The 25,643-nt window shown below is 38.5% G+C and overlaps 2 protein-coding genes across 3 annotated transcripts; one reads left to right on the top strand and one right to left on the bottom strand.

Moving 5' to 3' along the window:
- Positions 1–17: 17 nt before the first annotated feature.
- LOC145768417 (cytoplasmic dynein 2 intermediate chain 2-like) lies at positions 18–9,507 on the bottom strand. 2 transcript variants are annotated; one of them, XM_082579904.1, is made up of 12 exons: positions 9,265–9,507; positions 6,971–7,144; positions 5,971–6,107; positions 5,424–5,520; positions 5,130–5,257; positions 3,694–3,814; positions 3,294–3,354; positions 2,782–2,843; positions 1,898–2,093; positions 1,724–1,809; positions 957–1,157; positions 18–590 (listed from the first exon to the last, which is right to left on the bottom strand). In XM_082579904.1, exons 1-12 carry the CDS (start codon positions 9,351–9,353, stop codon positions 395–397), a joined length of 1,548 nt encoding a protein of 515 aa, XP_082436030.1. In that variant the 5' UTR covers positions 9,354–9,507; the 3' UTR covers positions 18–394. The 2 variants fall into 2 exon arrangements, with proteins under 2 accessions (XP_082436030.1, XP_082436029.1); XM_082579903.1 differs by having other exon boundaries at positions 5,424–5,523; positions 9,265–9,506.
- A 1,926-nt stretch (positions 9,508–11,433) lies between these two features.
- LOC145768290 (protein SET-like) lies at positions 11,434–15,440 on the top strand. The gene is made up of 7 exons (XM_082579766.1): positions 11,434–11,604; positions 12,537–12,654; positions 13,473–13,659; positions 13,849–13,962; positions 14,198–14,271; positions 14,593–14,785; positions 14,904–15,440. The coding sequence occupies exons 1-7, from the start codon at positions 11,538–11,540 to the stop codon at positions 14,913–14,915; spliced, it is 765 nt and encodes a 254-aa protein (XP_082435892.1). The 5' UTR covers positions 11,434–11,537; the 3' UTR covers positions 14,916–15,440.
- Positions 15,441–25,643: the final 10,203 nt, after the last annotated feature.

The raw sequence follows: 25,643 nt of genomic DNA, 5'->3' as shown, positions 1-25,643 counted from the left end.
ATATTTGACATAATACAAACGTTGAAATTGTGTTTACTTACAAAAATAAACTATGAAATAAGCACAAATATAAAAATATCTAGTGTAATACAAGCACGCAATCAAGTTAGGTTAAAATTTTACAGTAGACGTTCATAAACCGGGTAAAAACGAACTGCAATTACATTGCTGCCAAATTAGTGAACACTGGAAAAAATTTAAGTTGATTGGAAAATATAGGCCACTGACCCACTGTTATACTTTGTTTCTGAATTCTAAAATAACATTCTAGTTTGGTGGTGCAATAACCCTGAAAAGGCTAGAATTCTGCAAAAAGAATTTGATTCAGTTCAAAATTAACTACTTCCAATGTCTAATCTATACAAGCAGCATCTTCAAGTTAGGCGCACGACAATTATGAATCTGACATCATCGCTTCGTTCGCAAGTTCATCGAGAGCTTTCGTTTCTTCCATGAGATCATCGCAATTGACAAGACGCGAACCAAGTCGCCACGCATGAGTGATTCCCTGAGCACAACCAGTCGCCATGACGTCAGCACGGGCCAAGTTCATCTGCATTGACGTCACGATGCATGGCTTCCCGCTGCGACTGCAAAGCAAGATGCGGTTTTGTAATGGAATTGTTAGGCTGGTGGGTTTTGACAAGAGGCTGTTCAAGACGTGGGGATTTTGGAATTACGCCAGCACGATTATTGATATTGCTGATCTTGCCATTGAGAAATTTTCAAAAACCAAATCAGCGTTATGTTGAGTGTTAGTGACGTTACCAGTCATACAGCTTATGCTGTGATACATCAAGCTCATGATTATTTAGACTACACAACAATAAGGAAAACTACACCTGACACAAAACCTACTCAAAGACATGATAATTTAGCTGCGAGGAAAGGGTAATGCTACAATCAGTAGCCATAAAGTAAATAACAAACTTTATGGAAAGGTGATTTTTACTCACGTTGTTACGTCAGAGAAAGCCTGGGTTCGCGTCGTTATGACGTCACACGCTTCAACTCTGCCTCGTGTTCCCGCCGCGTAGAACAAAGTGGGTCGTGTGGGTGACCAAAAAGCGGCATAAAGATAGTTAGCCTCTCTGCCGCCGACCGCTTCTTCAGGGCGTATCTCCCTCAATGGGGCGGCTTGCAGAGAGTGGTAGATGCTGATTAAAAACACGAGTCATGTATGTGATGCTGAATACAATGTGCACATATTTTCTTTTATTCAGACGTTGAATCAATGAAAAAAACGACTGGTGTGCTGTCTGGGAATGTCAAACACCCCAGTCGTAAAAAGCGCAATATAAAACTAATTAAGAAGTTTAGATGGCGGTCAGATCTTTCCAGTTTAATTGTGGTCATCGTCTGTATGGTGCTGCTTGCTACAGATCAAGAAAACAACGCGGAATTAGATGATTCTAGAGGGAGGTTATTGCGATTCGCAAGCGTAAAAATGTTTTGATTCCAATTTATTTTCTGTGATTTGTAGCAAGTCTAACAGACTCCGGCGTATCCTTAACCTCATCATTCCGCCATGAAATAATATTACAACAACAGAATTACGACAGAGACTTTTCTATTGCAATGCAGCAGCTAAACTTACGCTAACTACGTCAATAAATCTTCTTAAATCTTTTATATTCACGTTGCAATTTGCAAAATTAATGAAAAATAGTTTGAAGCGCTAAATAATTAAAGTAGATGTATCTAAGTAAGACTTAAAACGTACCGACACCCTTGATCAGTGGAGCATGATAACAGAAGATGGCGATTGAAAGGCGACCAATCAACTGTGTAAACAGGACCCACGTGACCCTGAAACCATGAAAGTTGTCTTTATAACTCCAACAGCAGTCGTGTGAGTGAAATAGCAGTTATCTTAAAATTGTCATACAAACCTTACCTCGTATGTGAATACGACAGGATTTTCGTCACTGGTATCCATGTTGCATTTAAGCACGGAGCCGTTCTCGCAGCCGACAGCGAGAATTCCGGTTGTGAGCAATGATCTTCTATTGCCGCCACCAATTCTTACATCCGCCTTCCCAGGAGCCATGCAGGTGATGCCGACTACACCGGAGCCTTTCACTCCAGCGCGCCTGTAGCATCGGATTGAAGTTTAAAGGTGCGACAGAATGTATGGCACATTTGAAAAAACATCTTTGCTGTTGCGGGGGCACAAATGATTGTCTTTGATGTAAGTCTATAAACACGTTGTGTAACATCAGTGGTTTGACCTTTCGATGCAACTCGGTTGCAGTTTTATGTCTTGTGGTTTTAGTGGTCATTTAACAAAGGATTGTAATTTGGTAAGCATTATGCAAGATTTTCGAAAAGCGGGCGTGCTTTCTATATGACGTTATAGAAAAATATCGTATTCGAATTTTATCTCCAACAACACCAAATTGTTCTTGATGCTTCTCGTTGTCATCAAATCATATAAAACTTATGATGGACGATAGTTTCTCGCGGTGTGCGCTTGAACAACACATTTCAGAACTAGTACCGGTATCCATTTAGCAGCAACTAGTAGATAAAATAATTCCCCGGCAACAACAATCAGAAACTTCACTCTGCCAATCTCAGTAACCAGCCTTGTTTAAAATGCCTCTACAAGTATGCGAAACTACCTGGAATAACCTATCAATAGCTTCGTCAGTTTGAGGATAAAGATTAAAAACCATCAAACCAGTTTGTAATGCAGTAAGTTGAATACCACTGTTTAAGCCAATTGCAGAGATTGATAACATTAACTATGCGTCATCAAACAAATACAGCAAGAAATACTTCGGTAAATTAATCCCGCGGATTTGAAATTGCTTTTCGATCTTCAAAGTAGCATCTTTACCCTGAAAGACAAAAACAATGCAGCCAGGTGCGTGAATACTTCATGAAATATTTCAACGCCAGACAGCAGCAAGAATACAGTGACTAGCAATTTGCATGCGCTGCGATGTAAATTTCACTGCACTTTTTGTCATTGACATAGTCGAAACAATAAAACAGCAGTTCCCAGACAGCAAATTAGTCGTTTTTTACATTGACACACGGAAAACAAAACTTGATAGTCTCAAACTCGCATATGAAGCCTCGTCAATCCCACCACCTTGATCTCGTTAAACCTACCGAAATAACTCGATTTCTGTTGCAGTTAGCGCTTGACAATGTTTTGAGAAAGCAAGTTGACGTTGAATCAATGTAAAAATGACGGATTTTGATGTCTGGGTACTAATAACTAAACCCAGCGTCAAACCAACATTGCAACAACATCTGACTGAACACAACGCAGGTTTTCATACCTTCCTATGTCTCCAGACTATCAGCTTCCCATCGGAACTGCCACTTAGTAGTTGAATATACCTAAGAAAACAATGCAGCACTTTTACTAAAGCAAAATATCAAGTTTCTCGGCGGTCAACTGTAGCAAGAATTGACAGCGGTAAACACACGTTTCGCCCACGAAGCTTGGCCTCACCACTATCGTACTACTGAGCCTCATGCTGGTTTTAGAATAAGGTTCTCAATCTCATTATTTTAAGATTATATTTTTTGCTTGTGAAATACGAAAATACTAGTTGAACCGTCAGCTCTGGATTTCAGGTTACATTTGCATTACGCAAGAATTGCTACTTACTTGCAACAGTGGCTAACCAACGGATGCCCTGACATATAGCGACAACACGAGAGAAGGCTACTTACTTAGAATTTTTACACTCTATCCAACAAAGACATGTCACTGGGTCTTCGTGGGGTGACGAGCAATAGATGACCTCATCCTTAGCGAGATCCCATATTAACACCACACCAGAGAACATCCCAGCTGTAATTCAACAAAAGCATCAGGCATAATTACTATTTAGGTGTCTGTAGGAACTGAATATGCAAAGTTACCGAAGTTCAGTATCCGCTTTGTAAAGCAAAAACGCAGTCATGCTGTATTTACGACATAAAACCAAACATAGGCTATGATTTTTATGACTTTATAACCTCTGAAACAGAGCTCATACTATACAATAGGGTGGGTCGTTTTTGACTTCTTTCGAAATTTAAAAAGGACGTCATAAAAAGTGGCACATGCATAAAAAAATTACGTGTGCAAATTTCATCAGTTTGGGGGTGCCTCTTCTGCCCCTGCAAGGGGGTCAAACTTTCAATTTTTTGAAAAAAAAGGGGAAATTTTACTTTCCGTTTTAACATATTTTTTTTTATAATTTTTCTTCTAGCTAGTTATAAATTGTAAGTGGGATGTACCCAGAACTTTCCTATGTAAAGGCACGTTCGAAGCTTAAGGTTTACTGCCCCTGCATCGATGACCAAAATGCTGAATTTTTATAAATTTGAGTTGTCGATGCAGGGGCAGTAAACCTTAAGCTTCGAACATGCCTTTACATCTATAGGAAAGTTCAGGGTACATCCCACTTACAATTTATAACTATAGTTTTCTTAGAAAGGCACTAGATCTAAAGGTGGATGGAAAGAGGAAACGCGGTCGTTCAAGAAGAACGTGGAAACAACAAGTGAAGGATGAATTTAAAAAAGTCGGACTGAAGGAGGAAGATGCAAGGGACAGGGTGAAATGGAGAAAAGGGATTGAAACAATTGCTGCGAGGAAACAATCGGCCACCCCCACTAGTGGGGAACAAACCGACGATGGATTATGATGATGATGAACTAGCCAGAAGAAAAATTATAAAAAAATATGTTAAAACGGAAAGTGAAATTTCCCCTTTTTTCTCTCGAAAAATTGAAAGTTTGACCCCCCTGCGGGGGAAGAAGATGCACCCCTAAACTGATGAAATTTTGCACACGTAATTTTTTATACATGTGCCACTTTTTATGACTAGCCCTTTTTGAATTTCGAAAAAAGTCTTTAAAAAACGACCAACCCTACTATACATAACACTTTCACTGTCACCAGTTTGACAACTGTCTGTACCTATCACAAAACAATATGACTAAATAATTACTAGTTACAGTAATTTTGTATTGCTAGTTTAATGCAAGATTAAATGAACGTTTTTTTCTTTAAGCAATACAGTGAAAAAATATTTGAGCAAACACACTTGAAAGTTGAATTATTGTAACCATAGAGCGTCATTGTTTTTGGCCACCTAAAACCATGGCACATTACATACCAGCTATATATCCTGGAAATTGGGGGTGGCAGGCAATTGTCTGAATGCTGCTTTCGAGTTCCAATTTCTGATCACACGCTTGCTGGTTCAACTTTGGACGGTCAAGATTCCATAAGCATAAAACAGACCTGATAAAAATGCAGAAACAATTTCCTTCAGATCACCTCACAGTAAAGCTAAATAAAATATGGGGTGAAGTAAAATGTTTTCCAGAATGAGCAAGTTAGTCTAACTGTTGATTTTTACCTCTACTTTGAATATTTTCTTAACACTACACACAGCTTTTTATAGCACCTTTTCTCACTCCATGCTTGATTTTCGTTTGTGCCATAAGCAACAGCTACAGTGGCACCGCTGCTACTCCAAGATACACTTGTCACTTCAAGGCGATCTTCTAACATGCAAAAAAAAATAGAATGCCTTGAAGTTTCTGAAAATGTACAGTAGTACACCAGTAAATATGGAATTACCTTTATCTTTTTGTGTTAGGCTATACTACAAATTCTCCTGTTTGTTCATGCCAAGTTTTAACACAGAGATATAAAAGCTTAAAATATGAATAAATTTATTTTAATTAGTTTGCGATACCACTGTGGCCTACGAAAATACTACTTTTGTAGGCCACGGATATCACCAATCCGCCATGTATGTCAAGATGAGCTTTAAACACTTAAAACTATTGTTAATGCAATGAGCTTATTTGTTATACATAGTACGAGATGCTAGAAGTATTGTAGAAGATTTACATTGTCAAGAGTTTGTCATTCAAAGCCTTTCACACTCAGTCAAAAAACTGTTTATTCAATCAAAAAAAACAACTGAAACTGTATGGCACACTAACCATTAGATTGGTTGCTACCATCAGCTATGTCCTCATGTAATGTGTATTGACAAGTTATAGAAACTTCCGAAGAGCTATCTCTTTCCCTTAAAACACTGGCATACAAGTGTGCGGTTGATGTGTTTACTTTCAATTGTCTGAAAAGAGAATAGTTATAAACATACGAGAAATGAACGGTTTCAATATGTTTATGAGCTAAAATTCTCCAATGGTTTATAAAATTAGTGGGTAGTGGTCATGGAGATAAGACACTGAAAGTTAATACGACCACATTCTAAAATATAAACAATACACTTTCTCATGTCTACCTAAAATAGAATAGACACATATGTTATAATCCATATAACCAAATAGCTTGGTAAATTCCATTTAGTTGGTGAGGGTGTCTTCTTAACAAATAGTTGTCTTTGATTTGGGATTTCTAATCTGTACGCAACAAAAACAAAGCAAAGGTTTGGCATGCAAATAAGAATATTGCGACTCATGTACTGCTATCTGTGTCTCTAAGCATTGTACATGATGATGGTGAAAATCATTTAATCGAGATATTCAGTAATATAGAATGTCTTTTATCGAATTTTGACATCATATTAGTTTTCTGCTGTCTTTTTACAAACATAAAAATAAACCTCAGTGGCATTAGCTAGAAAACTACAGCTGTCACATGAGCAGTTTCACAACCAATGAAAAAAAAAAGGTTCTGGTACACTTACAATGTGTAAATCAATCAACTAGGTGCTAGAGCATTCAAAAGTTTGTGCATCTATTTTCAAGTGTATGTGAAACAATACAAAAACGTGTGAAGCAAGTTTTTCATCAGAGGAACATGATTCTTTTTAGTACCGTATATAGTGAAGAGGAATTTGAAAGCACAAATTAATACAACTCGGAATGCTATTTTAACAATAAATCAAAATGATCCAGACATGACACCAAAAATTCTACAAATAAATATTACTGTATGAGAAAGTATATATACCGTAATCAAAAAACAACTAACTTTGTTATTGTAGGCTCTACTCTTTGGAGAAAAGTAATTAATGTATCTTCATCATATCTTTGATTTTCTTTGGAAACTTGAGCAGCTTTCATGAGATCAAGTAATGATTCAGTTTGGCATTCAGCTTCACGCGGTCGCCGCGTTTGGCTTTCAGCTTCATATGTTAAAATTTCACTAAAATACAAGACAAAATAACAATTAAAAACAAAAGACATTTGGAATGTACAATAACTGCCATTGCAGTGCTATAAAAAGCAGTATGGCACATACAATGATTTTAATACTGAAGTTTAGGCAGTTGCAAAACTTCAAACTGTTTTTGTTTAATACTAAGAAACCTTTAGATCACACCTTCAAGTTCAAATAACTAACAGAAACTGGCTGCCCTCTGCTAGCCTTTCAATACAGTCCAGGCATCAGTGTGCGTCCCGATAGCTCAGTTTGGTTAGCGAGTGGCTTCGTGAACTAACAAGTTTCAAGATCAAGCGGCGCTGGTCCAACTCTCAGGGTGTGTGCTTGAGCAACGCATTCTAAGGACTGCTTAAATTCAGCGGCACACAATGAATGGAATAATTCCCCGGCTAACCAAACTTCAACCGACCCTGCGTCAAAAGCCTCTGCGAGTATGCTAAACTACCAGGAATAATCAATTCGAAACCAATCAAGTTGGTATCATTGGGTATTAACATATAAAAAAATAATTAAATCAAAGAGGTGCGGTATTGCTGCTGCAGTTGTGCACAAAGTAATTCTAATAACTTTGATATTAGAGTTTTAGTCTAATAACAAAATGAAGCAAAAATTTTCATGGCCCACCTTTCAGCTCAAAAGTTTGTTCAGCTGTCTATGAAGTGAACGCATTTTTGTCAATGGTCACAAATATGCACGTACGTTTTACATAATAATTGTTGCAATTCGGTGTTGGACTGGTGGTATTCACGTTTTACCCCGCTATTTAAGGAAAAGTTTCACGAGTGCTGTAGCCTATTCTAGCACACAATCACATATTGGGTAAGTCTTGGTTGCTGGTTTGAATCTTCATCTTCGGCTTACTCAGTCTGAGAATGGAGATTCAAACCAACAGCAGTTGTTTCTCAATCTAAGTGGCAAACCCTTTGCATTTATTGAAGTAGTGTGCCTGCCTCTGCACACTAGTCTGTATGGGATGAAACCTAATTCGTACCATGAACAATTTGTACTGTCAATTTGTACCTTGAAAAGATCGAGTGAAAAAATTAAAAAAAGCTGAAGTCGCTGATCGCAGTTTCCGCGAACATTTTAAAATTTTCCGCAAACAAACAAAAACTTTTAGGATCATTACCAGAAATTTTAAATGTTTGCATAAACTCCGATCAACCCTAACCCTATTAAAATGTTTGCGGAAACTCCGATCAACCCTAACCCTTTTAAAATGTTTGCGGAAACTGCGATCAGCGAAACAGCGACTTTGGCAAACTCTTATGATCATTACCGGAAATTTTAAAATACATAAAATGTTTGCAAAAACTGCGGAAAAATGGAAACTGCAATCAGCGACTTCGGCTTTGTTCTATTTTTTTCTATCCATCTTTTCAGTTTGTTTGTTTGCAGAAACACCCTAACCCTTTTAAAATGTTTGCGGAAGCTCTGATCAACCCTAACCCTTTTAAAATATTTGCGGAAACTGCGATCAGCGACTTCGGCAAACTCTTAGGATCATTACCAGAAATTTTAAAATGTTTGCGGAAACTGCAGAAAAGCGGAAACTGCAATCAGCGATGTTCAATTTTTTTCTCTTGATCTTTTCTGTTTGTTTGCGGATACCGATACCCTAACTATCGATGTCTAACCGATACTCCGGTACCCTAACCTTGTGGAAACTTTGATCAGCGACTTCTTTTTTCTCTCGATCATTTCAAGATACAAACTGACGGTACGAATTGTTCATGGTACAAATTAGGTTGCACCCGTGTGTATGAATGTGTAGTTAGATTTACTGTTATGGGGTGGTGAATGACTGCTTATGGTTTTTCGCTAATATCCTGATTGTGCCATAATCTAACCAACAGTTGTACAATGCATTGTTTTGACAACTACCGTACATTTACACTGCTTGTTTGTTAATATATGGCGTTGTTGATAAATTGACTTGACTTGTCCAACACTTGTTTTAACTTTCAAATATTGTTAATCTACATTAATTAGGCCTCATGGTTAAATAAGACACTTTCTAGTTAGTCATTAAATATTAACTAGTAGATCAAACTTTTTTAATGCCTTAACAAATCCGGTTATACCTCCCCAAAGGAACATACCTTGTCTGTGAACAATTTTCTCTAAATTTCTTTTCTGATCTCCAACAGGACTGGAATTCTACAGTATCTGAGGAAAAGTCGCCGAACATCACAATGGGTGAACAAAAATTTCACAAAAGTTGGCCGCGATGATCGGAATAAGGAACAAAAATTGTTTTTCTACATTCCAACCCTATTCATGCACTTCGTCACATGAATTCTTTTCACAATTTCACAGGCTGGAGAAGAATGTTTCAAATGAATCTACACGCTTCACTGGTTTGTCACCGCATGAAGAATAAGGAAGAAACATAAGTAGAAGGCAAAGCTTAAAAAGTGGGAGAAATTAGACCAATCAACAATCGAGTGTTCTTTCCGAGAGAACAATTTTAACCAATCACATAAATGATATTTTGGAAGCAAGCTTCGCTGAAAGAAAAGAAAAATTTAAATCAGAGTTGCCAATTCAGGTAATTTGCCAAGTACATACAGTTACCGATGCTGGGTATTATTATTTGTTTTATTATCTTTATCCTGCATTGCGGGAAAGCGGACTTGAGCGCTATGCATCGGTGTACGCCTTCCGACGTACACCTGACCCACGCTGCAGCCGACTGCAATGTCTGTTTCCGGTTGTCTACTCTACTTATGACTTAAATTTGGTACTACCCATTACTCGAAATCGATCACTGGGTAGAGGCAATTATCGTAAAGTTTCTTGCCCAGAGAAACAGCAGCAAGTGCTGGTGGCTGGAGTCGAACATGCAGGATCTCGACTGCGAACCCAACGCGCTAACCACTCGGCCACTGCTGCCGATTGTTTGCATACGAAATATAAAAGTGAACAAATTTTGCAATTTACAAAAATAGTAGTTTTTTTTATTATATTTAAGCTTTTTATCAATTCACACAAAATATTGAAAATATACAAAGACATTGCTGAGTAAAAAGTAACTGACTAGACGTATTTTTTAGACAAGCGATTTGTGTCAACGGGTAAGCCAATAGTTTAATAAATAATGTGCAACCCTTGATAAGAAAGTTATAGATATTCTAAATGGCAAGTCATGAAATAAATAAAATATTTTCAAATGCAGTGTCCTAAAAGGTGCAATGAGCACGAAAAACTCAAAATCATTAGAAAAGCATATTTTTAACTTGCACAACTTAGAAAGTCATTGTTGGCTACATTGTTCTTTTTTTGCATAAATTTAAAAACACCATACGATTTCATCTAAATAATTGTTTTATTTTTTTCTGTAGAATTTGACGCTTTTAGTTTTTGTACAGGTTTGTTTATTTCTCATTATCTAAGCGGAAACAAGAGCGGATTTGCCATAATACAACAGAGGTGAAGAAGTAGGCTACGGTATTGAAAACAATAGGTCTATGTCAGAATGTCAGTTTCAAAAACTCTTTTATTTTACATGTTTTTTCACTGTGTAGAATGTTTGTCAAGTGTTTTTGCAATAGTTTCCACAGTTTACAACAAGCTGACTCGATGACTGATATAGTCTTTCGCTGCTTCCTGTCTGTTGTGGTACCTAGATGGCTATGGTGCTATTCTATTCATGTTGTGTATAATTGTACCGTTACCGTGCTATTGTTGCAACAGACAAAATAAAAGTTTTCTCTCTCTCTCTCTCTTACAACAGTCAACAGATAGGCTACTGCTGTTAAATTCTAAAAAATGGTATAATTTTGTGTTTGGTGGAAATGCAGTTTTTATGGTGCCCATTTTACTGATTAGCCAATAAAGAAATTTGAAAAAATGTAACAGTCTTTGCGCATATTGTTTTGACCTCACACTTATTATTTTTTTTTTGAAAAATTTTTCACTTTGTTGATTAAATGGCACTGTCGAAATAAATAAATTGACTTGACCTTGCCACAGGTGTTGCGGGCTGGATAAACTTTTGTGTTGTTTTCTACATAGGCCTTTTGTCAACAAAAGATCTGACCTAAAAATTACGCTATAGAAAACTGAAGTTATGCTAAAATTCTAAATTAGTGCATGAATTTTATCGTAAAATTTTCGATTTTGGCTAAATTGAAAGCATCAAAATGAAGTAATTTTAATGCATGTTTATAAGTAACTTGGATATGAATTGTGATTTTATGGTTTAAATACGTTATCTGGCAACTCTGCTAAAGTCGGCTCACGCCTTGCTCAATAGCACTCGTGTCGTGAAAATCATTCATTCTGGTGTGCGAACGAAGCAAAGGAAAAGGCATTTTGTGGTTCAGAAGTTAAGATTTTTGGTGTAATTGTATTTTTTTAATCAGATTTTAAGATGTCAGAAACAGTAGCAAAGAAGCCTAGACTCGACAACGATAAAGAAGAAATTCAACAGGGTCCTGGTAAGTTTTCTGAACTAATTTCTTTCAAACTCACGATTTTTGACCGTTTTCAGTATATTCACAAATTCATGCACGGTATGATTATCAACGTCATGTTTACAAAGTAATGGCTTTTTATTTTGCAAATGGACATATATTTAGCAAGTGTAAAATGCCTGAAAGTGCAGTGGCGCATTTTTGTTTTTAACTTGTCATTTTAAATGATTGTGTCGCATCGTCTGGTCGTGTCTCGTTTTCGTCATGTCGCGGGTTTTTTCGAAAAGACGCTCTGCGTCACGTGTGGTGTGCGATTAGCTGTTGATTGTGGTTGAGGTTTTGGTCGTAATTCCTTTGTATAAAGTAAAGTCAGGTTATGACACTAAGTCTAACATTTTTTTTTGGCCTAAGTTATGATTATGTGAACCATGCAACAAAAATCATAAAAATTTATCTTGTCTAAAAGCACTGATTAGTTTTAGCTTTTAGCAATTAAGTTAAAGTTTGTAAGTTTACTAAACATACGGCACTTAATTTTTTACATATTATTTCTGGGTTGTCACTTCCAGGTAAAAGCTGTTACTTTGGTTTGTTAATCACCCATGAAACTTGTGTTAAAACTAGCAGTAATCCATTGACATTTACTTTGAAATCATCTTTGACTTAATGATGCATTAAGTCATAGTAGGCTACTATTGTGCTATGTATTTTTCATATATATAATTAAATTATGTACATCAGAGAGACGAGAAACACCTTGGTGCTTACAACATCTAATATATTACTATTTAGATTAGACAAAACAAGATTATATTACAATTCTTTTGTGCCCAATGCAATCTACCCTTCAAATTTAGTGTTTATATAAAGTTAATTAATGGCACTTCATTTTTGTATGTCATGATTTTAAAACAAAATAAAAATGCATACTTACTTTAAAGCTTTGTGTTCTGTAGATGTTGTTGCACAAGAAGCCATCGAAAGCATTGATGAGCTGCAAAATGATGTTGATAAGCTGAATGAGCAAGCTAGTGAAGAAATATTGAAAGTAGAACAGAAATACATCAAGTTGAGGTATGTGAAACAGTGGCGTAGCCAAGGGGGGGTTTGGGGGTTACTTACAACCCCCCCTTTGACACGCGTGTGACGTCACGATATTGAGAATGATGCTTTATGTCTGTAAAACAAAGTTTGCCTAATTTAAACGAAACTGCACTAAAAGAGCGAGTTTTGCCGATACCAAACATTCAAATATCTCAGCCAGGAATTAGCAACAAGAAAACACAGAGACTTAGCTTTATTACCGAAAAATGCCCAAGAAAACATGATCTTATCCTTTTGCTGTGCCACCAGACAGCACCATTTTACAGTAATATTTATACCCAAATTTTTGTTGAAAATGCTCTCAGAATGCACCAAATTCAAAGTAATTTTAAAAATTTTCTGGGGGAGGCTCTCTAAACCCCCGCCGCTGGGTGTCGCTCTTGGCGACGACGACGTCGGGCTTTGCCTGCCGGCCATCAACCCCCCCCCCCCCCCTTTCAAAATTCCTGGCTACGCTACTGATGCGAAACCTTCATCAATCTAATGTAGAAAAAAATCTGCATGAAAGCCTTGAAAGGTATGTGTTATTTATAAACATGATAATGTTTTTGAAGAATTATATAGTATATGCCTAGTGCAATGCATTAATGGTTAAAATATTTTTTCTAGAAATGGATTACCTTTGACAACTTCTAGTTTCTGTCATTTAACTTATGATCATACTCACATGTGTCCTTGCCATGGTAGTAAAATCAACTTTAAATGTGTGTGTACAATGTACATACTACATTGTCACATAATTTTACCACCTTCAATTTCATTTTACCATTTCTATGTTAAAATTACAGGTGGCCATACTATCAGAAAAGATCATCATTGATTGAAAAAATCCCAAACTTTTGGGTTACCAGTTTTGTGAATCACCCCCAGATTTCTGCGTTATTAAATGAAGATGATGAGGATGCATTACATTACCTCACAAAGGTTGAAGTTCAGGAATTTGATGACATCAAGACTGGATATACCATTACTTTTGTAAGTAAAATTTTGCACAGGATGTCCACAGCTGTAACTGATTTCTGAAATCGAAACTGAAAGGCATTGCATTTTACTTAAAAATTGCTTTCAGAATTATAAAATTAAGAGGTGTAGTGTGTTTCACTTTATAAATGTTTACCAGGTAGAAAATGTTGAACTTAAACTATACGCAAAATATGTTTTTAGCACTTCAAAGAAAATCCATATTTTGAAAATGATGTGATTTCCAAGGAATTTCACATGAATGAGACAGGTGATCCCTCATCTGTTTCCACCATCATCAAGTGGAAAGAGGGGAAGGTGAGCACTTTTCCCATTGAATTAACCAATTAGAATGTGAAACATTTAGCTGTTATGGCAAATACCTGTTCTACAGACCTTGAATCAATGTAGAAACAATTGATTGCTGTCTGGGTATCTTGGTTTACTGAAGATATATTTGCATTTAGCATCGTGTTTGTTTCTTCATGCAAAAACCGTAAGAATTTAATGCATTGTTTTATGTGATTTTAATCAGTTGTATATTTCTGCACAGAACCTCACTAAGCATGAGCCAAGAAACAATGGAGAGGCAAACAAGCGAAATGATGAGCCAGACAGTTTCTTCAGGTACATGAAATCTGCTTGACAGCGTACTGCAACAAGTGCTGTAGTTTAGACACAGCGTGCCAAGTTGTTCTGATCGTTTTGAGTAAATTTAACAAGTTTTTTTTGCCCCCCATTACCGTGAGTTGAAACTACCAAAATCTGGTAATGCGGTTTTACTTTCTCTGATATAAATCTCTTGTAACTGGATTGCAATTAAGCTCTATCGTTACTCAATACCTTTCAAACGAGTGCCATACAAATCCATGATTCCGCCATTAATTGGAACAGACTATGGTTACATCCTCTACAACTCTGATAGCTGTTATCATTTTTGTCTTCCAGTTGGTTTAGTGATCCCGGTGATGCGGGAGCGGACGAGCTTGGTGAAGTGATCAAGGATGACATTTGGCCAAATCCTCTGCAGTACTACTTGGTCGCAGAAGGAGACCTAGAAGACGAAGATGAGGATGATGAAGAGGAAGGATTGGACGACATTGATGAAGACGAGGACGAAGAAGAAGATTTAGGCGATGAAGTAGTTAATGCTTATGGTTTGAGTCGAAATAATCACATTTAAACACTGCACTTTCAAGCTAAAAATAGCATAATAATTCTTTGAAGCATAGTGTGTTAATCATAGCCCATTGTTTCAGGATGAAGATTGAAAATCCCTTGGATACCCCGAAATCGATCACATTTACAAAATGCCGCGATTCCTGGTCCGGAGTAGTGCTAATGCAAGATGATTTGTCTTTTTTAATCTTTATTCTTGCTCATCTACTTGGACTGGTTGCTGCTCTACTCTTTTGGGAAGCTTTTCAACTCCGTCTTAGGAATATGGACAACGGGTTGCATCGCTTCTTGAATTTTTTTACTTGGCTCTTGTTTTTTGCGCTTGCCATCATGTTGACTTCTTCCAACGTAAAAACAATACGCGCCATTTGAGTGCATGGAGTTAGAAACTGATTTTGCAATCGTATGTTTGTGGATTCTTATCCTCAATTTGGCCTGCAAACGAGTTTCTTTTATGTTTGTCAATCAAAAAATATAGTTAAAATACCACTTGACTTCCTCAACATTTTAATGCTTTCGCCACTTATTGGTTGATTTTCTAAGGTCTGAAAATGTGAATTTGTTCATAATTTACGATCTCAGTTATTTGCTATAAAATCATTGTTGGATTTTCTTAAGTCTTTTTCGTTTCTTATCGATACAGATTTTTATCAAGGCACATCTTGCAGAGCTAGACCATGAGGGGCTCATGCCAGATCATGGCGTTTGCGTTGAGGTAAATCACGAACCGTTCTGTGAAGTTTAAACAGGCGATGTGATGACGTATCACATTTGAATAGCGTGAAAACATGACGTGGAGAAAGTATCAGGTTGTACCATTTTCACAAAAGAAACTGCCATGTAAGTACATACCGTGGTCTCTAAAATTGAATTCTAAACTGCGAGCAAAAACTCCGGTACGGTACGTAGTTGTTTGAACATTTTCTTTGCCAATTAATTGCAAGAACATTAGAGGAAGACATAGCTTGGTTGCGCTGAATGCGGTTACAGTACAACTTGGCTATTGTGACATTTTGCTAAAGTAGCATCTGTTGCAAAATCCCGTTTTCAGACGACAGATAGAATTCGGCTATATTGACTTTTTCGGAGGTTACTTCAATTGTCACTTGCGCAAGTTCTATATCACTAAAGTTATCCAGGCTATGGTTAGAGATTACAAACTACATAACAGAATTGTGTCTTACAAAATAATTCAAAACAAAAGTGAGCCTCACGAAAGATTGCAGTTGGTTTTCTTCCCAATTCCAGAAATGTACGCAGCCTCGGTGCAACGATGGATAGTTACGCACCCCTAGTAGTAGATACAGTAGTTATAGGTAACCTGTCCGGCTTGCTCAAGATCAAGCGGCGCTGGTTCGGGTGTGCGCTCGAGCAACGCATTTCAGGACTGCTCTCCATTCAGCGGCAACAATCGAAAAAAAACTCTGTAACCGGCCCTGCGTCCAGAGCCTCTACAAATATGCGAAACTACCAGGAACCTATCAAGGTTTTGTGTCCGAGGATAAATATTCAAAACCAGCCAATACGTGAAGCACCTGTTTGGGGCTTGTAGAGTCGGCTACATCAGTGGTTCCCAACCGGGTGTCCGTAAAACTTTCCGAGTTTGCAGCATGATTGATAAATTACGAAATTGATTGTGCTATAGGCTATGTATTTCAGTATAGGCCTAATCAGGGATAGGCCTAATTCTCAAACTGGACACAGCAATGAACTGGTGCGTGGTTTGAATTTTCCAAGGACATCGAACAAAGGCTTCGTTTCGTAACTAAAAATATTATATTAATAAATTAATTTTTTTAATAAGGCGATGGTCAACTTAATTCTTTTGAGTCAGCAGATTGTTGATCAACGATTAACTTAGAAATGCAAACGTAAAGCCTGGTCTACACTACAAGCCCGAAAAGCGCAAACGCCTGCCTTGTCCAGCCTCGACTGACTAAAAACTGTCTACACTGGCAAATTTGATCTTGCAACCGTGTGCATTCAAGCGCTAACAACATCACTTTCTGCTTGGTTACATCATCTGGCTGGAAATTCGCCTTCAATTGATTCAAACTTATCAATCAAACGCATCCATCGCTGTACTGACACAGTGTAATAGGTCAACTGAAAATAATCTAGAATAGTATTGTAGGCCTACAGCTATCTTTTAACTTGTACAGTTGAACACTGCAATCAATGCAAGGCTAGCAGGTAGGCCAACCCAAGTTTGACCAAAAGCCTGGTGAAGTGCTACCTGAACCTGACCAACAGCTAAAGATAGTTTGAATCCGTCTAAGAAGTAGGACCACCATACTAGCTGGAAGGCCAACTTTAATCATACCAACATCCTAGTGAAGTGCCACCTTAACCAAACTAACAGCTAAGTAGGCCTATGTAAGACTTTTTTAAACCTAACCTTTTAATTTTTATCTACACTCACCAACTAACCTATTAACTGAAACAGAGTACCATCTTTCCAGAAAACTGAAACTGCCTTTCCGCCAAAGTCCCACAAAATGCTAAGACCTGAGCTCAAACTAAATTTTGAGCCAGAACCTTGGTCAAGCGAATCTCTCCAGAGCGTAAAAAAAGCTCGCGATGACCAGACATTTTCAGGCCGAAGGCGGCGCTGTAGCCGAGAGAAGATTTGTCTTAAAGTGCTACTGCACGATGACTTTGACCGCACTTTATCTGAAAGAGCATGTTTCAATCTATAAATACCAACCTCGCCCTTACTTTTTAAGGCTATAATTATCTCAATAAAAATTAACAAAACTATGGTTTTCCACGCGCTTGTATTTTTGGCCACGTTCCGCCTGCATTGCGCAACACGCAGATTATGACGTCAGTTGGAGTCAGTCAGATCGAAGCGACAACTGGTTTTACTTTTACAAGTCTTTTACTAGTTTTAGTTTAGCTAGTTGTGTTTGTCCTAGACCTAGAGGAAGGAAGTTTTTTTTCGCTGCTTCGATCTTGTTGCACGTGCTTTTTATGTGAAGACAGGTAGTATAGGCTTTTTGCAATCTCGAGTTTGAAAAAAATAAGCCAGGTCTGTTGACTTATCCATTGAAATTGTTGGTGAAGGGACAGACCAAAGCTGTCATAGGCCATGCAAGGTAAGGTATGGTACTGTTACGGCCAATCTCTGTACAAATCAAACGTCATATAAAACCGTTCAAGTCTACTGAATATTACGTCATGGAAGTTGCTAGAAAATGTGCCAAAATTGCACCATCGTTCATAGACTTGTGTCAAACTTGTTAGGACTTGTTTGGGCCTGTTTAAACAGGAAATATTACATTAGCTTTAAACACCTGTTGAAATGACTTCATAATTGTCTTTCATTATTGCGTCACAGTACTGCATACGTGAATTTGAGATATTGCTATCTATTCTGGTCATTCGTAAAATGATTGCTTGAAAGTTGGCCGCTCATTTAACTGTTGGCTTAGTGCTTGCTAGCTGGACAAAAGTTCCGTCTTTTATCCAAGTAATTTGTATTGTAGTGACAGTTTTTAGGTGTACGGCGTTACACCCCCTCGTTTTCGGTAGCCTCGGGCTAATTTTACTGGAATACACTTTGAATAGACGTTTCGAAAGTGTGTTTATTTTTGGGTCATTGCATGCAGACGAACGGATTTGGGAATCTTACGTTACAATTTTCCCACGAAGAGATTATGGTTTACCGCTGTGACCATAAAAAATAAAAGACGTGGCTTGTAGTTGGTAGGCTAAGAAGCACTTAGAAGCAAAGAAATAATAAAAGAAGATCTTATTGGTTGGTAGTCTAAAGAAGCAAAGAAAATTAAAGACATTTCTTCTCGGTAGGCAACTGAAGAACTTTAAGCTAAACAGTAAAGACATTTCTTCTCAGTTTGGTACAGAAGAAAAATAACTTTGACATTTATCGGCAAGAAAGAAGATTAAAGGCAATCCATCTGTGCTTGAAGATTCAAGTCGAAGAATCCAAGCAAGTTTTGTGGACTTTAGGACTTCATACTCGTACAGCTACGGTATCGTGCATTTAAATTCTTTTTTGTATTTTTACGGTCTTTGCAGTTAAGTTTTTTATAACTTAATTTTGTGTGTTTGTGTAACTTAATTTTTTTAGTTGTTAAATTTAGCCCTAACATTTAATATGTCTACACTCGGTGGTGACAGGGACTCGACCGCCGTCGACTCGACTGAGTTTAAGCCTGATGATGTTCTTTGCGGTCGGGCAGGCCATTCTGGGGAGGGACCCATTAACGATGAGGCTAAGTCAGTTCGAGAGGCCCGGCATCTTAGACGGGATATTTTGACTCAAATTGGGAAACTTTCTGTGGCCCTAGGTTCTTTGAGTGATAAGCAGGAACTGTTAATTTTTAGATCTAACTTATCTACTTTAGAAGAGGAATTACGGCATTTCCATGCTCTTTTGACTAAAATCTTTAACTCTGCAATCTTGGCAGAACTTCGTGATAGGGTAGATCCCGAATTTAACTCGTTAAAAAATAACTTTGAACAAAAAGAAAGTGAGTTCTCAGATATGTTGGATGCTGACATACATCCTGAGGATAGCGCCTCAAATGTAAGCACTAGGATGTCTAGGACTTCGTCTCGGATAGTGGCACAAATTAACCTGCAGCTAAGACGAGAGGAGCTCCAGATCCAAGCTGAGGCCGAAGCAAGAGCTGCTGAGGCCATCGCGAGAGCTGCTGAGTTCGCACTCAAAGACGCTCAGTTGAGGGCTGAACAACGAAAAGAGGTAGTTTTAGCTGAATATCGATCAGAGGCGGGCTCCCGGCGTAGCTCTAGGAAGGGCTCTTCTAGGCATTCCAGAAGTGAACATCAATCACAGTTTAATTTACCTAACCTTTTCCAGACGCCTGTTCAATCTGTAAGTGGACCTGTACAATCCACATGTTTTCCAGCTGTTTCAGGAGGTCTCGGGGCCGCGGCTAAGGGTCTTCCGAAGGCTGTAGAGCCAAGGTCTGCAAATTACAACCGAACTCCTCCCCCAGAGCGTACAGGTCACGGGGCCGCCATTAGCAGTAATGCTTTGCCGCCTTCACAGTTTTCTGCGCCGCTAGTTTTTGATCGCCCAGCTACACGTAATTTGGGTGGTTGTGAGAGGCGTATCGCGTCTCCTGATTTTAACGTGTGTGAGGATCGTGATCGGGCTGTGCATGTGACTGAGCCCACTCAGCCCCTTAAGGGATATAGCTTGTCTTCTCCCGCTAAATCGAGTTCTCAACAGCAGGATTGCTTTTTTGAATACCAAAATAGTAGGACGTTCTTCGATAAGGCGGCCTTGATTGGTTACGATGGTAATAATATGCCATTTGTCTTCTTTAAAAATCGTGTTATGGCCTTGATGGCAGCTTCGCCCTTTAAGGGAACTCGTTTGACTTTGTTGCAAGCAGCTTGTGTTAGAACAGCTGCACAAACGATTGCTAATTTGGTTTCTGACACTCCTGGCTTGTCAGAGGAAGACAGGATAGAAATGTCGTTAGCTCGCTTGTCCCAACGTTTTGGGGTTCGTGGAGGTCTTTTCGCAGAACCAGAAATTAGAAAGTATCGCTATGGTAGCAAATTTACTTCTATCTCTTCCAGTGATTTGAAAGAGTTTAAAGATGAATTGTCGCAGTGTTTGCTTTACGCGAAAGCTTATGGTCAGCGTGATAAATTAGAAGGACGTTTTGTTTTGGATTTGGCTAAGCGACTCCCGTTTGACGCTAAGCAGCGTTATCTTGACTTTTTAGGTGATCAGTATGGTAGCACTGAGGAACCTACTTTTCAGAGTTTGTTCGATTTTGTTGTACGGGAGGAAACGCGCAAGTCGACTGATTTTAGCATTATGCTAATGGGCGATTCTGGTGAGTCGCAGCATTTTAAAAAGTTTGGCAAAGGAAAATTGCCTTCATGTCCGGTTAGGCAGACGTCGGTAAAACCCCATGATAATGTGATTTCAGGGAGTTCGCAGTACTCGACTGCTGTTGGCGCACCGCGCGGCGGTGTGGCCAGACGTAGTGACATACCGGCATGTTTTTGTTGTTCGTCACGTGGTCAAGTTGAATATCATTTTTTGTCTAATTGTAAAGAATTTTTGCGCTTGACACCTAAAGATCGGAGAGATGTCATTGTGAAAGCTGGCAAATGCTTGAATTGTTTGCGCCAGCATATGGTTAGAGACTGTAATCATGCAAATAACTGTCGTAAGTGTGGACCTACCAACGATAGGAAACACTATTTTCTTCTGCATGATTTTTATGTGACGTCACGTGATTCTCTGGATTCGATCGGTAAAGATGATGCTGGTGCCAGAGTTCCTGTGCGTAATGTTAAGATTGGAAATGTTAAAGCAGCCTTTAACCGCGTTACTGCTGCTCGTGTTTTGACTCCAATGACTGGCAAATCGAAGTTGGTGTATTGTCAGCATGATCCTGGTTCGCAGTTGACCTTTGTTTCGAGTGACTTGGTGTGCGAACTTGGTCTTAAACCGTATGATAAAGCGTCGTTTAAAATGGATACTCTGGCTGGTCAGAAACCTACTTGTGCTGACCTTGTTAAACTCAACATCCAGTCGTTAGAGACTGATGAACTGTTTTGTGATATAACCTCGGTGGTTAACCCAGCTTGGGCTGACGATGTTAAAACTTTACCTCATAAACAAGATTTAAGTGGTTTCCGTCATTTTCATGACGTGAATATGTTTCATTTGAATGATTGTAGTACTGTAGATGTACTGATTGGCAACGACAACGCTTATTTGATGTGTGCAAAAGAAGAGCGTGTTGGTGACAATCGTAGTGAACCGCATGCTTTGCTCACTCCTCTCGGTTGGTTGGCTTGTGGTGGTAAGTCACCCTTAATTGAAAGCGTTGCTAAAGTGTGCAGAGTGCAGACGTCTTCAGAGTCGGATGTCATCTCTGGCTTTCAGCGTAAAATTGAGTCTCGCGATATGGAAATAGCAGACCTGAATAAAGTCATTCAGGATTTGACTTTGCAAAATGAAACCTGTGAATTGTCTCGCAATGATATTTTGGCTAGAGAACTTGTCGAACCGAATATTGAGTTGAAAGATGGTCGATTTGAGATACCTGTTCCGTTGAAGGAAGTTATTGATTTACCTAACAATTTTGTGTTGGCGTCAGATAGTGCTGCTGATTTAAAGAAGAAGGCTTTAAAACAATCTGAATTCCGAGGAACTTGTGTAAATGATGTAATGTCTTCTTGTCCTGAATTGTCTGACTTGTTAAACCCTCTGGCAGATGTCTTGGCTAGATTTCGGCTTGAAAGATTTGGTTTCATGGCTGATGTGACCAAATACTTTTTTCACATTTTGGACTCTTCAATTCGTAAGCCCAATTTTATTGAACTGCTTACGTACACAGGCAGTGCCGTTCGGATCGTGAACGAACGCCCTTTGGTACCTTTGAGTGACGACCCTAGGGATTTTACTGTCATCACCCCTGCCTCACTTTTGACCCCATACTTAGACCCATACTGTGCTGTTGGGCAACCACATGATCGTGACCAATTAAGAAGGGATTATCGGTTCAATTTGTCACTTTCTCAGCAGTTTTGGAGTAAATGGATCGATTTTTACTTGCCAGGTCTTCAGGGCCGGAAAAAATGGCTAAAAATGGCCGAGAATTTGAAGCCTGGTCAACTTGTAGTGGTAGGTTCTCTCCAAGACATTGGTAAACGTGGGAAGTATCAACTTGGGAGGGTGCATGAGGTAGTTCCACAAATTAGGAAAGGGAAGCCTGTGGTTCGTAGAGCCAAAGTTGCCGTCTGCAACTATGATGAGAGTACGGGGAAAGTGAAAGTAGACTACGTGTTGAGGGATATTTCGTGCCTCGCCCCCGTAAAGAACACCTAAGTGTTAGGGTTTGAGCCTGGTTTTGTCTGCGGTGGCCGATACTTGTCTGAGCCCGGAACAGTCGGTTATTATCGCAACTATTGTATATAGCGTCATTTTGCGTGTACCTAATACCTATGGTACCAATTTCATGTATCGTCGTGTTTATTCTTATTGCTGTTCATTCTTTGCATGCCCTTTGTATTTGCGTATTAACTTAAACGTGAGTGATTCAAAAAATTTGTGTATCGTGTGTTTTATTCATTGGCTCACGATTGTCCTTCAATTCTTTTTTAGTTATGCCATGTTAGACTGTCATAACTAGGGGCCGCTATGTTACGGCCAATCTCTGTACAAATCAAACGTCATATAAAACCGTTCAAGTCTACTGAATATTACGTCATGGAAGTTGCTAGAAAATGTGCCAAAATTGCACCATCGTTCATAGACTTGTGTCAAACTTGTTAGGACTTGTTTGGGCCTGTTTAAACAGGAAATATTACATTAGCTTTAAACACCTGTTGAAATGACTTCATAATTGTCTTTCATTATTGCGTCACAGTACTGCATACGTGAATTTGAGATATTGCTATCTATTCTGGTCATTCGTAAAATGATTGCTTGAAAGTTGGCCGCTCATTTAACTGTTGGCTTAGTGCTTGCTAGCTGGACAAAAGTTCCGTCTTTTATCCAAGTAATTTGTATTGTAGTGACAGTTTTTAGGTGTACGGCGTTACACCCCCTCGTTTTCGGTAGCCTCGGGCTAATTTTACTGGAATACACTTTGAATAGACGTTTCGAAAGTGTGTTTATTTTTGGGTCATTGCATGCAGACGAACGGATTTGGGAATCTTACGTTACAATTTTCCCACGAAGAGATTATGGTTTACCGCTGTGACCAGGTACATCTTAACCAATGTTATGTGACATTCTTGTAAGCTTCAAGTCTTTAGTTCAAATATATAAAACTTTTAAAACAAAACATTTCTATTGCAACTTCGTTTCTTAGATTATTGTAGTTCTGAGCCAAACATTTAAAATGGTGAAAATTTGCTCTATCACACAAAATTTGTTTCTGGTGCTAAGGTGACATTTTTTGCCTTCCCTAACGATTAACGTTTGCGAATTAACTGGTGCAAGTTTGCTCATCAAGTCCGCAAATGGAATGGACCCTTCCCTACCAGGGCCTACCAGTGTTATCTGCTCAAATCACTTTCTTGAGCAGGATTTTGAAAATTATTTTGAAGTTAATATGGGATTTTGCATCATCAAAATATTCAGTTTTGCAATGACTGTGATTATAAGGAATTAATCTTGATTACAAATGAATAAAGGGAGAAATGTTTTGTAATGGTTCCAAAATTCTATTAATTTTTATTAACATGTATAAAAAAAAACATTAAAATAGCATAATTATAGATTACTGATTTTTGATCCTGTGTGCCAACATATAGCTCCTAACATAATTTCGTTATGTCGTCACTCATTAACTGTTGTAGCCTAAGCAGTGACGTTCGGTGGCTTAAACCGTTGGGAAAGCAACTTGGAAATATGCTGCAGCAAGGTAGTAGGCACGAAGGGCGTAACCGTCGGGCGAAGCCCGAAGGCAACACTTCCAGCGGGGGGTCTGGGGGGCCTCCTCCAGAAATTCTTGAAAAACACTTCCAGTTTGGTTCGCTCTGAGAGCATTTCCAAAACAAATCAAAAATAAAAATCTGTCATATTGTGCTTCGCCTATGTCGTGATCATACATCCATTTAATGTTTAGAAGTCATGAACAATCTTAATTTTAACGATGCAGGACCAAAATTCTGTTTTAGCCATGGAATATTAGTTGTCTAAATATGTAATTCGTCATGAATGTTCATTCTCAGATATTCAGTTAGGCCTACACTACGAAAACTAACACTTAGGCCTAAACATTACAACTGCAAGCAATTTGTACAAAAAGCTGGATAAGTTTGCCTCCTGCGTATAGAAGCTTAACGAACTAAATATTGCATCCGCACCTGAACGTTTATTGGCGAAGTAACGTTCTTTCAACGCTGTAAAAAGGGCAAAGGCATGACTATGAAAGCTAGTAGGCTAAAGTACATGGCGAGGAGACATCAAAAAATAGCAACAATCTTTTCGGCATTATGATGCTGTGTACCGTGACGATAGAGACCATTCTGACGAGTTAGTCTAGCCGCTCTAGCAAATGTACGCATTGACGTCACTGGGAAAGCAACTCTAACCATAACACATCTGATTGGCTAAGCAGCTGGTGACGTTTTGCCAAACGAGTGAGGATTGATAAAAACGAAGGCGTTTTTTGACATTATTGAACCTGGGGAAAGCAACTTTGATAGTTGCTTCCCTGAAGCCCCAGGGTTGTTTCTGACAGGAGCATTTGCGTTAATTGGCATTTCCCAGCTAGAAATTTCACGTGTATTACACGTAGATTCTACGTACCTTGGGTCGTGTATTATACGTTAATTTTCACGTATAATACACGCATATGTGTAGACACTATTTCACGTGCATTACACGTGTATTTGGTGGTGGATGTTACGTGTTTTACGCCCGCATTACACCTAATTTCCTCGTATCTGACAACACTAATACACGTGTTTTCCACGTATATTTGGTGGTGGATTTTACGTGTTGTACACCCGCATTACACCTAATTTCCTCGTATCTGACACGTAGATTCTATGTACCTTGGGTCGTGTATTATACGTTAATTTTCACGTATACTACACGCATATGTGTAGACACTATTTCACGTGTATTACACGTATATCTGGTGGTGGATTTTACGTGTTTTACACCCGCATTACACCTAATTTCCTCGTATCTGACACGTAGATTCTAAGTTCCTTGGGTCGTGTATTATACGTTAATTTTCACGTATAATACACGTATAAGTGTCGACACTATTTCACGTGTATTACACGTATATTTGGTGGTGGATTTTACGTGTTTTTACACCCACATTCTACCTAATTTC

The sequence above is a fragment of the Aplidium turbinatum genome, chromosome 4, assembly GCF_918807975.1.
Source record: "Aplidium turbinatum chromosome 4, kaAplTurb1.1, whole genome shotgun sequence".
In the NCBI taxonomy this organism is placed as follows: Eukaryota; Metazoa; Chordata; class Ascidiacea; order Aplousobranchia; family Polyclinidae; genus Aplidium; species Aplidium turbinatum.
The sequence above is the reverse complement of the archived record's forward strand: the minus strand, read 5'-3'. Positions and strand labels throughout refer to the sequence as shown.